Here is a 16,710-nt window from a genome sequence, read left to right as displayed (position 1 = left end):
GCAAAACTCAAATTCCAGGTTGTGGAATTTGTGCTGAGGACGGAGCAGCCTGGGCTGGAGCTGCCTATTCCTGGGTTCCAGCCTGGCTTTTCACCCTCCCTTCGAGGTGCCAGCAGTCCCACAGCACATGGGCAGGTGGCCAGCAGCCCTGTACCAGAAGGGACTCAGCACGTGCACCTCTCCCTCCTCAGCTGCTACTGATGGAGCGCAAGTTGCAGGAAGTCCACCCGCTGCTGACCCTCTGTGGACAGATAGTTGAGAACTGGCAAGGGAACCCCATCCAGAAAGAGTCTCTGCGTGTCTTCTTCCTGGTGCTCCAGGTGACCCACTACCTGGATGCTGGGCAGGTGTGTAGTGCTTCTCACACGAAGGCTGCTGGGGAGCAGGCGGGTGGTGGGTGGACCTCTGGCTAAGACATCAGCTCTGGGGCACAGCTGTCATTTAGGGTTCAGTTCCTTCACAGCCCAGTAGTGCTCTCGCATGAGTACTCTGCCCCTTTGGGCAGAGGGCACTCCAAGAATGGGCCTGTCTTGTTCCTGCCCTTACAGCGGAAGTCGTTGTGACTTCGCACACATCCAATTATTGTGTGAATGGTCAAAAGGCCTCCAGGGCAGTTTGGGGAATACAAGAAAATAGACTGGGAATTCTGGCATGGGGCCTGGCATACAACAGGTGCTCAAGCAGTGTCTGTCCACCCCCACCCTGCCAGCTATGACAGCTTTGTGGGGGTTGTGTAGGGACTGAGAGGATCAGCCGGGTCTGAGATACAACTCTGTAATTCTCATATGGTTGGGGAGCAGCTGTACCTGTACATGGGTGAATGTCTCAGCCTTTTGGAGGTGTGCTGCCCTATCTACCTTCCCCACCCTATCACAGTGATGACCACAGGCGGAGCCTGGTGGCAGTGAAGGCCCCAGAAAGTGCCAAGTCGGCCTCTCACTGGTAAGGGGTTTCCTTAGTTCCCCTACCTATACCCACCTTTGCCTGTTGGGCCAAGCGTTTCACTCAGTGCATAGGAACAAAAGCACACTCTCATGGGGTGCTAACGGCTAACGCAGAAATAGCCTATAGGGCCTTGGGAAAACTTCCTGGTGCAGAGAGCAGTTTGTACAGACAAACCATGGCACCTGCAGGGCCTCCAGTGGCTACTTCCACCCCGCAGGATAACCAGTGCTGTCCTGCTCTCTTGTGGTCACTGCAGGAAGGAGGAAATGCAGCTGCTACAGGGTCTTTGGATAGGCCTCTCCCTGGCCTTGGTGTTGGGCCCAGTGCTGGGTGGTGTTTGAGCGTCAGTCCCACAGGTGACCCATCTGGCCCTGCCCCGTTACCTTGAAAACTGGCTGACCCATCTAGGAGTGGGCATCTTGCAGGTGGTGGATGTGGCAGGAGCTCCTGGGAAGAAAGGGCTGAGGGGTCGATGGGCAGACAGGACCTGGCTGGTTGCCACTGTGGGGACCTACCTCTAGGGGTGGTTGGCACCTGGTGGAAGCGGACAGGCACTCAGGTGTGCAGTGCTGTTCGTCTGCTGCAGGTGAAAAGCGTGAAGCCCTGCCTAAAGCAGCTGCAGCAGTGCATCCAGACCATCTCCACACTGCATGATGACGAGATCTTGCCCAGCAATCCTGCTGACCTCTTCCACTGGTTGCCCAAGGAGCACATGTGCGTGCTTGTCTACCTGGTGAGTCCCTGGATGGGCCAGGGCCCAGGGGCCCAGGTGAGAGAGAAGAGGGCCCCAGTGACTGCTGTCATCTGATCTTGTCACCAGGTGACTGTGATGCACTCCATGCAAGCCGGCTACCTAGAGAAGGCACAGAAATACACAGACAAGGCCCTCATGCAGCTGGAGAAGCTCAAGAGTAAGTCAGGCTCTGTGGGGCTCAGTGGGTTGAGCAACCCCTTGGTAGCAGCTCAACCACCACCTCCTATGCTGGGTCTGAAGGACCTTGAAAGACTGCAGCACAAGTCCCTGCCATATGGGTCTTAATTACCCCAGTTGTTAGATGGGGATAATCCAAGTGTGGGTAGAGCAGGCCAGGCCTAGACTGGATCCCTGATCCCCAGGGCAGGAGGGTAGGAGGTGGTGCCATCTCTGTCCTGTCCCCCTCACTGCACAAGGTAGCTGAGAGGGTTAGTGGGACTCCATTGGACGGGGCCTGCTGAGACAGCAGTGCTCAGTTGAAAAAGCAGTGTCTGCTTTTGATGTCTGTTATCAGCGTTGTGACGTGGATTGCCCTCAGGGTAAGGTCGGGATTGGAAATGACGGACAGCAGGTCCTCTGGAAGTCTTGGGTTCTTCCTGGTTGCTTAACTAATCCATCCTGTGGGATCAGGGACTAGCAGGAACCCAGAGCTCCACGTGTCCCTGGCTGGCATGCACCCCTGCTGACCATATTCACTCCCTGTACCCTTGCCAAATGCTGCTGGGGAGGAGGCTTAGAGCCAGAGAACCAATACCCGAGGGGACTGTGGTTCTTTCCCTCCAGATGAGTTGGGAAAGTGCTGTCTGGTTCCAATAAGAGGATAGCTGCTCAGGGCAGCCAAAAACTGGGGTACCCCCCACTGAGGCCTATTGCCTGGTCTCACCCTCCCAGTCATCTTCAACCTTTCTAGAACCTGTTGTGTCCAGTGTGCCCTTGAGCATTCATTCAGCTGGGTCAGGGTGGAGTGCGGATGGAAGACGAATCCCTCCAGGAATGTCTTACTCTTAGAATAATACCCTGGTCACCAAAGCCTGGCTGTGAGCCTGTTTCCTCACCTGGACAGGGAGATGAACCCTTTTGTTTGAGGGTCCCATTGGAACTGAGTAAAGTGACAGACTGGATGCTGGGCCAGCGCCTAGCAGAGCAAGTGCGCTCAGCCCCAGGTAGCTGAGGTGCCGGTGTGCAGGAGGGCTCGAAGGCCCAGGAGTCAGTCAGGACCCAAGGTCAGTGTCTCCTCAGTTGTCTCCTCAACCTGCATTTCAAGAGCTCACTCCTGCCTCTCTCCCCCAGTGCTCGACTGCAGCCCCATTCTGTCCTCCTTCCAAGTGATCCTGCTCGAGCACATCATCATGTGCAGACTCGTCACAGGACACAAGGCCACTGCCCTGCAGGAGGTAAGGCACTGGAGGCTGCACACACAGAATGGGAAGGCTGAGGGGTAGGGTGGTTTGAGTGTGCTGGGTTGTGGAGGGTGTCACACAGGAGAGTGTAAATGTGTCCGGTGTGTATCGGCAAGACATGTCTGTGTATGTCATTTGGCTTAACCTGGCAGTCCATAGCCCTGCCTGGACACAGTTGATCAGAGAATCTGATACAGATAAACTGTTTTTTCCCTGAAAGTTTGCATGCCCAAGGAACATGGGGTCTTGGGATTTAGAATCCTCTGATGACAATCCTAACACCCCCTCCTGTCCTGTAATTCATAATCCCCGATTGCCACCTTTTTGAAAGGGTGCTGGGCCTTGAGTAGGGTGAAGGTGCTGTATGGCTGAGACCCAAGTTGGAAAGGGAGGTGAAGACGGGTAACAGACTAGGGTCACTGGCCTCAAAGAGGTCAAGGCTGCACCTAATCCTCACAAGTGGGAACATCTGCTGGGACTTTGTGCCTTTGTGGGGTAAGGGCACACCCACCAGCTTTGGGTCTCTCCCCACTGCTGCCAGGACACTGGGTCCCACATTACAGACCCTGTGACATCAGACATTCTCTCTCCCGGCAGATCTCCCAGGTCTGTCAGCTGTGCCAGCAGTCCCCCCGGCTCTTCTCCAACCATGCAGCACAGCTGCATACACTGCTGGTGAGTGTGTGAGGGCTATCCATCCCTGGCCCCACCCCAGTGAGTAACCTCTGACCACTACCCCAGTCAGGATCTTGAATCCTTTCAGTGAATAACTGCATATCCATCACTCCACGCAAGATTTAGAATCTTCCTAGTGGGCCTCATTCTGTCAAGCATTTCATCAAGTCCAACTTGACTTTGGTCCCAGGAGGCAGGAATAATTAAACAGGCCATCTTCCTCCTAGTTTGTCAAGATAAAGCTTAGATATAGGGAGTTTCTGTTGTGGTGCAGTGGAAACAAATCTGACTAGTATCCATGAGGATGCAGGTTCAATCCCTGACCTTGCTCAGTGGGTCGGGGATCCAGCATTGCCATGAGCTGTGGTGTAGGTTGCAGACATGGTTTGGATCCTGTGTTGCTGTGGCTGTGGTGTAGGCCAGCAGCTATAGCTCTGATTCAACCCCTAGCCTGGGAACTTATATCCATGCGCCATAGGTGTGGCCCTGAAAAAAAAAAGTAAGCTTAGATATAGTTGGCTCAGTAGAGTCACCACTTGTCAGGCTCTTCTGGGTGCAGCCGTGCAGCTCTGGGCAAGCTGCGTGTGGCTCTGAGCCCTCAGCACCTTCTTTTTCCAGGGCCTGTATTGTGTCTCTGTCAACTGCATGGACAACGCAGAAGCCCAGTTCACCACAGCTTTGCGGGTAAGGTGCCGGCCCTCACTTTATGGGGCAGGCGGTGCTTCTCAGTAAGCAGTCGGGTATGGTCTGTGATGAGGACAACAGCCACACAAAACCATGGTCAGCAGGTGACTCCACAACTTTCAGCCTGACACCTGCTGTGACCGTGATGTACCATTTATGCAGGGCCTTCTTGGGCTACTCAGAGGCAGACGAGGCCAGCACTGGCAGCACAGCTTGATGAGCGAGGGTGTTTCTGGCCAGCTTGGGGCGGGGTTTCCTCAGCCAACTCAAGAGGGCAGCCATGGGGAAGCTGTTCAAGGCAGGCTCCAGCCGGTGCCATGGCCTGTTCAGCTGCTCTCACTCATGGTTCCCAGTCCTGTCACAGCTGCTTGGGACCTTGGTCAGCTGCTGCTGCTCACTGCAGTGTGTCAGGATCAGCCCACATTGCCCATGGCCCTATGAAGTTCTTCCCCATCCCACTTCCTATAAATGGCTGCTACTTTTTTGGTTCAACATCAGAATTCCCAATGAATGGTGTGTGCCCCAGGGAGTCCTTGCCACCAGCCTAGGAGGAAGATGGTGCAGCCAGGACTAGAGCCCAAACCCCGCTTCCCCCTGACCCCAAACATACTTTTTCTGTGGTCCTGGGATAAATATCTTGGAGTATTTTTGCTCTGGTCAGGAGACCCTCTGGACCTTCTTGACACCTTCCAGGGTCCTCCAGGTGTGGTCTGTGCTTCCTAGGCACCCTTGGCCTCTTGCACAGCTATGCTCTCTCAGCCCCACTGGGAAAGCTCAGCCCATCCAGGTTGGTCTCTCTTGTGGCCATTCTTGTTCCCCAGAAGTACTGGGGACAGTGGTCTGTCCACCATGAGCCGTCTAGCCTCTTAACAGCTTCAGCAGCCTTCCTGGCAGGGACCTGCCTCCCGCAGGACCAGCGTGTTCCTCTGCTGTATCAGCATATGCTGGGATCCTGGGGTCACTACCTGTCGTGTGGAGGGATGGGCCACCCATGTGTCAGTACTGAGACAGTAGAGAATAGCCCAAACAGTAATGTGTTCTGAGGGCAGGATCAAAGGAGGCTTTTTTTTTTTTTTTTCTTCCTCTGTTTCCTGAATTCTCCATAACATGGATGATGGTTTTATAATGAAAAGAACTAACAGTTTTTGTTGTTCCTGGATGTTGGAGGCAAGGTCTGTGTGTTTGGGATGAAAAGAGTAAAGACATGACTCTGATACCTCCAAGTAGCCTCTCTGACATGACTGTGCTGAGCTCAGCCCCCTACCACGTTTTGTCTCCCATTCTAGCTCACCAATCACCAGGAGCTGTGGGCCTTCATCGTGACCAACCTGGCGAGTGTGTATATACGGGAAGGAAATAGACACCAAGAGGTAGTAGGTGACATGCTTCATGTTTGGTATCCTTTCTTTCAACTCTTATTTGGAGGGGGGGGGTGGGGAGTATTGTCCTGGGCACCAGTAAATCTCAGTAACCCCAGGGTTCTTGCCTTCCAGCAAGGTGTCTCATGCAGTCAGAGCATAGTCATGGCTGGGGGAAGCTAAGTCTAAAACAGAAATGAACCCTTCTCCCTACTGAAAATGAGCCAAGTTTTGTTGGTTCCCTCAGAAACAACTTGGAGTTCCCACTGTGGTACAGTGCATTAATGGTCCAGCTTGTCTCTGTGGAGACGCCAGTTCAATCCCCAGCTGGACACAGTGCGTTAAGGATCCAGCATTGCTGCAGCTGTGGAGTAGTTCACAGCTCCAGCTCAGACTCATCCCTGTCCCAGGAACTTCCATATGCCTCAGGGCGATTGAAAGGGAAAAAACAACAATTTCTTCTACCTTGAGCTGTCTGTTCTAGAATGTCAGTGAGCCCTCGCAGCTCAGTTCTGAGGAACAACAGCTTGGACTGCCATCTGCATAGGCCCCTAGGTTGTTCTGGCGTCCTAGGCAGCTGGGGTGGAGAGATAGTCCAGAGCTTGCCCTCGCAGGATAAGTACCCTCCCACTAGCTTCCCCTTGCAGCACCTCCTCATCCCTTTGATTCTCCCCTAGCCCTGGGATCCTTCCTCAAGAGTATCTCAGATTTAGCTACATGTCTCCACCCTTTCTTCTTCTTTTTCTTTTCTTTTCTTTTCTTTTTTTTTTTGAAGTTGGGCGGGGGAGCGGGCCACACCTGCAGCATATGGAAGTTCCCAGGCTAGGGTTTAAATTGGAGCTGCAGCTGCCAGCCTACACCACAGCCATGGCAGTGCCAGATCTGAGCCACATCTATGACCTCTGCTGTAGCTTATAGCAATGCCGAATCCTTAAACCAACTAAACAAGGCCAGGGATCAAACTTGCATCCTCACAGATACTATGTCGGGTTCTTAACCTGCTGAGCCATAATGGGAATTCTTCACAGCTTTCATTTTTTAGTTCAGGCCGCTATCATCTCTGGGCTACAAAAAGCCTAGCTGCATTCCTAGATTACTGGTTGGTTTGCATACTTTGGGCAGAAAGCCCAGTCCATCCGTTCCAGCAGTCAGGAAGCACAGTGGGCAGGGTTATGAGGGCCTGGTGTGGCCTTGGCAGGTCTCGGAGGAGTTTGGCTCCTTTGCGTCTCCCCCTACCCCAACCCGGCCCCAATGTCTGACTCCTGAAGGGACTATGAGAGCATTGCTTCAGCCCACTTCAGCCCTCATCCCCAGACCCACCCTCCATATGACAGCCAAAGGGAACCTAAAACATCAGTGATGTTACAGATCCTGCCCCTTCTCCTGGCAGGTTGCCCACAGGTGTGAGATTTGAGGTGTGTCAGGGAGTTGTAGGCAGCTCTAGTCAATTTACTGCCACATTGGGGCTGAACTCTCATATTTAGAAATGCAGAAGTATCCTAACTTGTAGACATTTCTTTCACAGCTGTACAGTTTGTTGGAGAGGATCAATCCAGACCACAGCTTCCCTGTCAGGTAGGTAGCCCCAGGCCCCGAGTTCCACTTTACCAACTACTTTATGCGTTCTATGGTCTTTGGGATGGCATGAGCGCCTGTGGGGCCCCAGGCTGCCATGTACCCCAACACTTGCACACCCATTCCCATTCCTCTCTTATAAATCTGCCACTTTCACAAAGACCCCACCAAGGTGTGACACTCCACTCTCCCTTCAGCTCGCACTGCCTCCGAGCAGCAGCTTTCTACGTGCGTGGGCTCTTCTCCTTCTTCCAGGGACGCTATAATGAGGCCAAGTGAGTACTGGGAGAGGGCAGGAGCCCCAAGCAGGGCACCTCCTGGTGTTTATTACACCCGCAAAGCTCATGTTCAGGTCCCCTTTCCCCACCCTCTGCTGGATGGGCTCTGCCCAGAGCCCCAAGGCTACTGCTGCCTTTTCCTCCAAAGCCTTCCCAATGGGGCCTCAGCATCTGTTCTTTTCATGAAGGCGATTTCTACGGGAAACCCTGAAGATGTCCAACGCAGAGGACCTGAACCGGCTCACAGCCTGCTCCCTTGTCCTCCTGGGCCACATCTTCTATGTGTTGGGAAACCATAGGGTGAGTGTCGGGCTAGGGTGAAGGATAGGAGACCAGTGTGGTGCTTACTCGGGGGAGAGGGAGACCCCAGCAGTGAAGTGCCTCCCATCCTGTGCCCCCAACAGTCACATCTCAGTGACCCCTTATCTCCCGTTGCTCCATGGGGCTCAGCCAGGACAGAGATACCCTGGCTCAAACAGCTTGGGTGGGCAGGGCTGGGGGAGCTTTGGATCCCTGAGGGGGGTGTATCTGTGGGGCAGCAGAGTCATTGTTGGCCACAGGCAGTTATCAGGCAAAGCCGCAGGGCTCAAGGGAGCTAGAGCTGGCAAAACTGAGGACAGATTCCTGTGTTAATACCTGGGGACAAAGAGGTATGTCGTCTCAGCCACAATGCCAAGGATTCCATCTCTGCCCATCACACATGGTGTCCTCAGGGCACCCTGTGTTTTCACCTTCACGGACACTACTCCCTGGGGCTAGGGCTGGTCCTCACCGGGGCCAGCTGGTCTCTGGTGGAATCAGTTGACTCCAGGTCTCCTCATCTGGGGATGTATGTACATCATCTCCTACTCTAAACCATCAACCTCATGAGGCCTTTAATTTTTTTGCTTTTTAGGGCCACACCTGTGGCACATGGAAGTTCCTGGGCTAGGGGTTGAATCTGAACTGTAGTTGCCACAGCAGTGCCAGATCCAAGTCACATCTAAGACTTACACCACAGCTCACAGCAACGCTGGATCCCTGACCCACTGCATGAGGCCAGGGATCAAACCCACATCCCCATGGATACTCGTCAGATTCATTTCCTCTGTGCCGCAGTGGGAACTCCAGTCTTTAATCGTGTTAAGATAACATTTGTCAATATAAAATATGACTTGTTCATCGTAGAAAGTCTGAGAAGCAAAGGAGAAAATCATCATGTGTCTTCTGTCTTCCAGCTCTTTCCATTAAATAAGTTTTATTTATTAGGCCGTTTTATAATTTTATCTCTTATCTTTCTCTGCACCACTGTGTTGGAGCTTTTTCTTAATGGCCATGAGTTTGTTTTGTTGGTTTGTTTTGCCATGCCTTCAGCATGTGGAAGTTCCCAAGCCAGGGATCAAACCCACATCACAGTTGTGACCCACATAGCAGTTGTGGCAGAGCCAGATCCGTAACCTGCTGTGTCATGCAGGGACTTCCAACTATTAGAATTTTTAAGCAGTATCAGCACTGTAATTTAGCCCAACTCACTTGAGCTGTTTATTGGGAACAGATAATGCAGAGCACTTTTCTTAGCTCATGAAGTTTTATCTGATCAAATTCCAGGGCTTCCAAAGAATGAGTGTTTTTAACGAGCCTGGTGTGTCCCCCTCCCCCCAATCATGTGACAGGCATTGGCAGAGGCAGACATGCCCTGCCGCTCTGGCCTGAACCCCAGGGGCATCATCACCCTGAAAGGAGGAGGACCAGTACTGGGATCTCCCTTCTGAGTGTAGCTCCACTCTTAGGACACCTTGTCACCCTACTCACTGAGCACAGGAGGACTGTGGCCTCAGTTTGCATCTGAGGGTTAGACAAAGGGCTCAGCATGAGTTGTCACTGAAGGCAGGTCACCTGCCTTGTGTCTTGGTGTAGTAGCTGTGATTACCTTATTTCCAGATGAGGAGATTAAGGTCACACAGCTCCAAACTGCAGACCCAGGCTTCAGACCCGGACCTTGCTGGTTCCCATTTGTCCAGAACCTTCCTTTAGTGGGACAGGATGGGCGGAGCAGCTTTTCAGCTGTAGCTCCTGGTTCATGTTCTTGCAATTTCAAAGCAAATTATAGAGCTTATTTTATTTGGGAACCTCTGCTGCTCCCTGTGTGCCTGGCTCACAGTGGCTAGTGTGAAGCCACCAAGAGTCCTCGAACCCAAGGCCTAGCAACTCCAGGTCTAAGGGAGACTAAATCTGCTAGGGCCAGAGCATTCGTGGGCATTGCGAGTTTGCAGGAGGCCTCATGCAGAACACCTCTCAGGATCATACCAGTCTTCAAAACCAGGTTCTGTGGGTGGCCCCCAAGCTGTCACGAGGAGGCCTGAGCCAAAGGGAACTCCCTCTCAGCAGCTTCCAGAGGCCCAGCCTAGGCTTATAGGATGAGAGTAGTTTTTCCTGTTCTGCCATGCATTCTGAAATCTTAGAAGAGCTTGGTTCAATTTTGAAAAGTTTTTTTTTTTCTTTCTTTCTTTTTAGGGCTGCACTTGTGGCATATGGAGGTTACCAGACTGGGGGCTTGAATGGGAACTGTAGCTGCCGGCCTATGCCACACCACAGCAGCATGGAATCTAAGCCAGTGGGCAGCCCACACCACAGCTCATGGCAATACCAGATCCTTAACCCACTGAGCGAGGTCAGGGCTCAAACCCAAACCCTCATGGATACTAGTCGGGGTTCATTCCTGCTGAGCCACAATGGGAACTCCTCGAAAAGTTTTGAGACCCACCTAGAGCTCATCTTTGAGGTGCTGGCCATAGGGCAGCATAAAGTCATTGGGCTTTAGTGTCTCTTTGGAGGCATACCCCGTTCAGCCGTGGCTGCTTTGAACGCGGGCCTCAGGAATTGGTTTTGAAGCTTTATATGTCTCTGGGCTACATGCCAAGAGTTCCTCAGGCTGCAATGGGTTGCCCCGTAGGAAGTTCTCCCATTGTCACCCTGAACCCAACACTTAGGCCAGCAGGCTTGAGGTCCTTGGGCTGGGTGGAGTCAGAGCAGTGCTCCTGGTCACTGCAGGGTCAAGGATGGATGTTTACAGCCCCCAGTGGCTCTCACTCAGCTCATACTGGGGATTGGGAGGGTGGCGCTGTTGGAATCACATGGTGGAATCAGAGTTGGAGGGTTAATGTGTTTTGATGCCCCACAGCCCTTTGTGCACAAGGTGGCCTCCCACAAGAGCGGGCTCATATCTATAACAGAAACTTCTCTTCCTCTCTCTTTTGTCCATTCAACCCTCGTTGTCCCCACCAAGACAGACTGCTGCCTCTTCCCAGCCTGAGGACTCCTGAATCTGTATTTCTAATCAGTTCCTGATAAGGGTCCAGAGCTAACTGCTGCCAGTCCTTTTTCTCTTGTTAGAAAGACAAAGGCACATAGAGTTGCCCCTGACTGTGCCCCAGTGAGGAGGGCATATGCCAAGCCAAGGAGTGGAGACGTTTCATTTTTCCCCAAGGTGGTCAAGGAGTAGTTCAGAGAGGGTCATTTAAGATAGGCTCAGAGTTCCCATCATGGCTCAGTGGTAACAAACCCGACTAGTATCCATGAGGATGTGGGATCAGTCCCTGGCCTTGCTCAGTGGGTTAAGGATCTGGCGTTGCCATGAGCTGTGGTGTAGGTAGCAGACACGATTCAGATCTGGCATTGCCGTGGCTATAGTGTAGGCCAGCAGCTACAGCTCCAGTTTGACCCCTAGCCTGGCAACTTCCATGTGCCTCAGGTGTGACCCTAAAAAAAAAAAAAAAAGACAAAAAATTATCCAAGATAGGCTCTGAGGTAGGTGTAGGAATTTGCCGGGCATTAGGAGGAGGTCACAGGTGTGACCCAAGCTGTCCCTACCATCAGCCACAGGCACCCCCCCCACCTCAATTCTTTTGCTGCTCTTCATTGACAGGAGAGTAACAACATGGTGGTGCCCGCCATGCAACTGGCCAGCAAGATCCCAGACATGTCAGTGCAGCTGTGGTCATCAGCCTTGCTAAGAGGTGAGTAAGAAATCAGGGCTTCTGGGCTTAGAAGATGCTGGTTAAGCCCTTCTCAGCCTCTGCTTTAGACTAGGCCTCTGCAGACCATAATCCCAGTTCTGGCACATTCTCAGTCTTCTCAGAAGACCCTGTTTGAGGGCAGTGGGCTCATTCATGTAGTGAGATCAACACAGAGTCCGATTCTGTCTCTGGGACTCCTGATGCTTGGCCTCAGTTTCTTTCCCATGAATGGGAATGGCAGTCAGCCTTTTCAGGCAGGACCAGCCAGGGTGCTGTGGGCACCGGAAGGGCACTCAGCAGGTGTCAGTGGTGTTACTTCTACTCTCCCATTTACAGATTTTGAAACTGATGTCCATAGACTCACCCAGGGCCCTGGGGAGGAGGTAGAGCACATACTGCTCCCAACTGCGATGGACTTTGTACATCTGTTCAGTCTTTCTGCCTCAGTGAGATGCCCTGTTCCCAGTGAGCTCCTGGGTGCCCTGACTGGGCCAGCATCCACAGAGAGCCCCAAGGGCTCTCACTTCCCTACCAGCCCTTCTCTCAGCCCCTGTGGGCCTTGCTGCTCATTCACCTTCAAGGATATGGAACGTGTGTGAGGGCTTCTGGCAAGTGGGCTTTGCTGACCCTGAAATAGGGCTCAGGGCAAGTGATGTGCTAGGCACACAGGAACCCACTGGTGGAGCTGGGGTGTGACTTTAGGGCTCCACCCACACCCGAGGGGAGGGTCTGGGGGCAGTGGCAGGCCAAAGCAGGCCCATCCTGTGCACGTATGCCACCTTCAGACCTGAACAAGGCCTGCGGGAATGCCATGGATGCCCATGAAGCCGCCCAGATGCACCAGAACTTCTCACAGCAGCTGCTCCAGGACCACATTGAAGCCTGCAGCCTCCCCGAACACAACCTCATCACGGTACGAGCACAGAGTGGGGAGGACAAAACAAGGGTGCTGGTTTGCTCCTCGGGGCCAGCTCACCTGGCCTATAGTGTTCCCCAGTGCCCTGGCAGGGAGAGCATGCTTCCTGAGGAGGGAAGTGCACACTTGGCTGCCCTCTCCTTGTACCTCTCCAACAGTCCCTAACTCAGCCTAGCCTCAGGAGCCTCCTTGGATGGGCAGGATGGCACCTGTCACCCAAGCGGGTGATGTAGGCTGCTTCCTGGAGGCCCATCTGATTCGGGGTGGAAGATGGAGGGCCCTGGCTGGTGACTAACCTGAAGAGGGCAGCATTCCAGGCGCAGGAGTGCAGCCCAGCACACTCCTGCTCCTCTCTAGGAAGGACCTCACTTGTGTGTCCTTTCCCCCTGCAGTGGACAGACGGCCCGCCTCCTTTGCAGTTCCAAGCTCAGAATGGACCCAATACCAGCCTGGCCAGCCTCTTGTGAGGCCCCTGGAAGGGGCCACTCAGCTTCTCGGGGCTCCATGGGGCCTGGTGTGTTCCCGACTTGCACCGAGACGGCACTTGAGCTTTCCTTGGAGGTGTGCTGGTGTGGCCGTCCCCAGGCTTCTTTCCCAACTGTCTCCAGAGCTTCCAAGTCCCTGGGGAGTGTGGAGGGCTGATTCTCATCCTCCCAGGAAAGGCCGGCTGGCCATTCTTGCCGAGTACCAGGAGCCTGTGTGCTGAGGCTTGCATGTGGGATGTTGGAGCCGACTTTCCAGAGCCATCCTTCAAAATGGACTTGAACTGCCAGTCCTACTTCCACGTCTGAGTCATATCTTCAAGAGAGTGTGTCTGAGTGGGGAGTGGGGTGCTGGCCACTGGCTAGGTCCTGATCCTGCATGCAGAGGTAGTCAGCACCATTAGGGTATCACCATATGACTTCCATCTCCTGGGCTTCTGTGCTGGGCTGGAGTATTTACACTGCTCACAGCAACTTCCAGTGCCCAGAGGCAAGATGCCAATTTTTGGCTCAAAATTAGAGGGAAGAAGTGATTGCACACATCAGGGACAAAAACACATGTCCCACCACAATGCTTTTCCCAGCATGCCTTTCTGTCCAGAGTCCCTCCTTCTGGCAGCTGGGGCCTCTGTTTAGGGGCCCTGGGGGACCCAGGAACTTAGCTTCCAAACATTTGCACCTTGACTGGATTCACTATCCAGCCATGGGTGTGCACGTGCTTGTATACCCCATACATGTATGCATGTGTATGCGTGTGTGGTGGCTGGAGCTGACGCTCCTGTATTTGCACCAGCCACCTTCCCCCTCTCAGCGTCAATAGAGCAGGAAGAGGGGGAGAAGGAGAGGGCTTTCCTCAGCCCAACTCAGGGTGCCAGACCGAAGGGACTTGCTTTCAGGCAACTCTGCTGCCTCCTAGGCAGCGAATGTTCGTAGACACCTAAAGCTCCACCAGCCTGCAGGCTCCCTTGGCCCCCTGCCCTATTCTCAGGGGGAAGGAGGAGGAGACCTATCTGCAGTGGGTCTTAGGACAGCGTTGAAACCGCTTCCTGAGCTGAACCCCAGGAGGCTGTGCCGGGCCCAGACAGCCGTTCATGGTTCTGTGTTCCTCTTGGGTAGTTGAGGAAGTGCCCCAGGTGATGGTGGCATTGGGACAGTGAAGGCAGCTGCTCCCTTTAGCTTCCTGCACCTGGGAGCGTCTCCCTGATGAGGAGTGCTGAGTGGTTTTGCTAGTTAGGGCTGCTTATTGGTTTAAGTCTTGTTACCCAACACTGTGAAGGCTGCTTCTCTAAGCCTCACTGTCTGTGACGAAAGGAATGTTGGGATCGCTCAGGTCAGTTGCTTGGGCCCTGAGGCCTGGGTGTGCCTTAGCCACAAGCAGGGCTCTCAGAGACCTCCCTGCTCTGGGCCCTCCCCTCATAGGCCTGCATCAGGGCCCTGCTTCCCACTTGGGGGCCAGCAACAGGCATGGAAGTGAACCATCAGTTGAAGGGATGGGCTGGCCGAGTCTTTGTCCTAAGAGGACCCACCCTCTCTGTGTTATCCTGGGTTACCTGAAAGAGTCTGGCCCTGTGGCATGCTCCCCAGGGCTGCCCCCTCGATGACACCTCTGGCTGGGCCTGTGAGGCCTGCAAAGGAGGGTGTAACACCTGGCTACAAGCCGTCCCCATTCTGTCTTCCTCCCCGCTTGAAGGTGCCTCCCAGGTCCTCCCCTCTACCCCAGGGCGGCTTCCCTGTCTGGCTACCAGCGCACCTGCAGGCCTGGACTCCACACTGTCTGACCTCTCCAGACCCACATTTCTTCAATCACGCTTTACATCCTGTTTGAGTATTTATTTAAGCCTTTCTTTGCTTCTAGGTCTTTTTGTACGTAAAGCAGTTGAAATAAGAACCTCAAAACTGATGTTAAAGTGCTTTTAGAGACCACTCTGTTTTCTATGTATATGTAAAGTTAAGGATAAGTTCTTAAGTTTACAGTTAAAAATTCAGTACTTGGTATTTAATATTCCACTCTAGCTTTATGGAAGCCAACCCATGTGTACATGCATGTGTGTGTGTGTGTGTGTGTGTGCGCGCGCATGCACGCGCGCAAGTGAGCTTTGAACCTCCCCTTGGCTGCAGCACCTTTCAGTTACATAAAGCTGTCATACATACCTTCCTGTGAGTCCAAATTCAGTGCCTCACAGTTGCTGACTCAATCATAAGAATTTAAGACAGGCAGCAAGCAAGCCCCCAGGGAGACATTACACCTAGTGTCAAATAGCAAGTGTTTAGAAGAAACATAAATTAAAACTCCAAACCCTTAGCATACATGGATGCAAAGGAGTAGCAGAAAGATTCCTGCTCACCGGTAAAGTGTTGAAAGCTGTTAGACTGCTCCTCTGCACCTCTCACTTCCTCCCTCAGGACCTACAAGCCTGGGGGCGCTGGTCAGGAGGTGCTGGGGTCTTTGCTGGCCATAGCTGCTTCCCCTGTTGGATCCCCACAGTTGCCCGCAGGTGAGGCAAGGTCCTCTCCCTGGGGTAAGCACTCCCCGTCCCACTTACTGGGAACACAGACAGGGAAACCAGAAAGGGCTGCCTGGCACAGTGGGTAAATATATTGGTTGTATTGTTTTCTTTTCCTTTAAGGGTTTTTAGTAAGTATGTTTGGCATACTGTCTTTTAATGAGTTTGTAATATCTTCTGTTTTTAGCAGCCTATATCTTCAGCTGGTGCTTTTAATCAGGAAAAAAAATTGTAAATACAAAACATTGTTTAAAAGATATAACCATAGAACATAGTTTCTTGTTTGTAGATTTCCTTTCCTATATATTCAAAGTAAAATAACTTGCAGGAGCCATCACTCACTGTGTCTTTGTTGTGGCCTTTGCCCTTCATGTGTGCCAACCCAGAGACTCTAACCTTCCACTCCCAGCCAGTGCCGCCTCCAGGACTTCTGCTGTAACAACAAAGTGTGAAGATGCAGAGCCCCATACGCTGGACTGGAGGACCTGGCAGAAACCTGAATCTTCTTCCCCTCTAATGATGGTGTTTCTCAGTCCGGCCCTGCTTCAAGGACATGGAGCCCCCGAGACATGGCATGCAAGGCCCATGGCACTGCCCATTCCTAGCCCTTGCCACAGACAGCCTTCTGGGATTTGTTTTGTTTTTCAGGCTTTTTTTTCCTCCCATTTTGAGGTGAAAGTCACATGAAATTAACATTTAACATTGACAATTCAGTGGCATTAAATATACTTACTGTGTACAGCCAGCACCTCTGTCTAGTTTCAGAGCATTTTCATCACCCCAAAAGGATACCTCCTTCTCCACTAACAGTCACTCCCTGTTCCGTCTCCCCCCCAGCCCCAGGCAACCCCTAATTTACTTTCTGTCCCTAGGGATTTGACTGTTCTGGGCATTTCATATAAATGGAATCATATAACATGTCCTTTTGTGTCTGACTTATTTCACTCAGCCTGTGTCTTCGAGGTTTTTCCATGTTGTAACATGTACCAGTGCCTCATTCCTTTTTATGAGTGAATAATGTTCCATTGGATAATGTGATAGATTACATTTCATTCAGTCATCCATTGATGGGCTTTGGGTTGCTTCACCCTTGTGGCTATTGTGAATAATGCTGCTGTGGAATAGTGCTGCTTGTTTGTTTGAA

General features: G+C 52.6%; 1 protein-coding gene across 2 annotated transcripts in view; it reads left to right on the top strand.

Moving 5' to 3' along the window:
- Positions 1-16,710, top strand: part of MAU2 (MAU2 sister chromatid cohesion factor) — a 37,835-nt gene extending 21,125 nt beyond the window's left edge. The window contains exons 7-19 of one of the 2 annotated variants that reach the window (XM_021083430.1): positions 192-347; positions 1,532-1,678; positions 1,766-1,856; positions 2,990-3,093; positions 3,697-3,774; positions 4,393-4,458; positions 5,745-5,831; positions 7,342-7,391; positions 7,589-7,666; positions 7,858-7,969; positions 11,574-11,664; positions 12,450-12,577; positions 12,973-16,710. In XM_021083430.1, the coding sequence (XP_020939089.1) occupies positions 192-347; positions 1,532-1,678; positions 1,766-1,856; positions 2,990-3,093; positions 3,697-3,774; positions 4,393-4,458; positions 5,745-5,831; positions 7,342-7,391; positions 7,589-7,666; positions 7,858-7,969; positions 11,574-11,664; positions 12,450-12,577; positions 12,973-13,047 (1,263 nt within the window). In that variant the 3' untranslated portion in view covers positions 13,048-16,710. The remainder of the gene's footprint in view (positions 1-191; positions 348-1,531; positions 1,679-1,765; positions 1,857-2,989; positions 3,094-3,696; positions 3,775-4,392; positions 4,459-5,744; positions 5,832-7,341; positions 7,392-7,588; positions 7,667-7,857; positions 7,970-11,573; positions 11,665-12,449; positions 12,578-12,972) is intronic. The other variant, XM_021083431.1, reaches the window with a different exon arrangement.

This window comes from Sus scrofa, chromosome 2, assembly GCF_000003025.6.
Source record: "Sus scrofa isolate TJ Tabasco breed Duroc chromosome 2, Sscrofa11.1, whole genome shotgun sequence".
Classification (NCBI taxonomy): Eukaryota; Metazoa; Chordata; class Mammalia; order Artiodactyla; family Suidae; genus Sus; species Sus scrofa.
The sequence above is the reverse complement of the archived record's forward strand: the minus strand, read 5'-3'. Positions and strand labels throughout refer to the sequence as shown.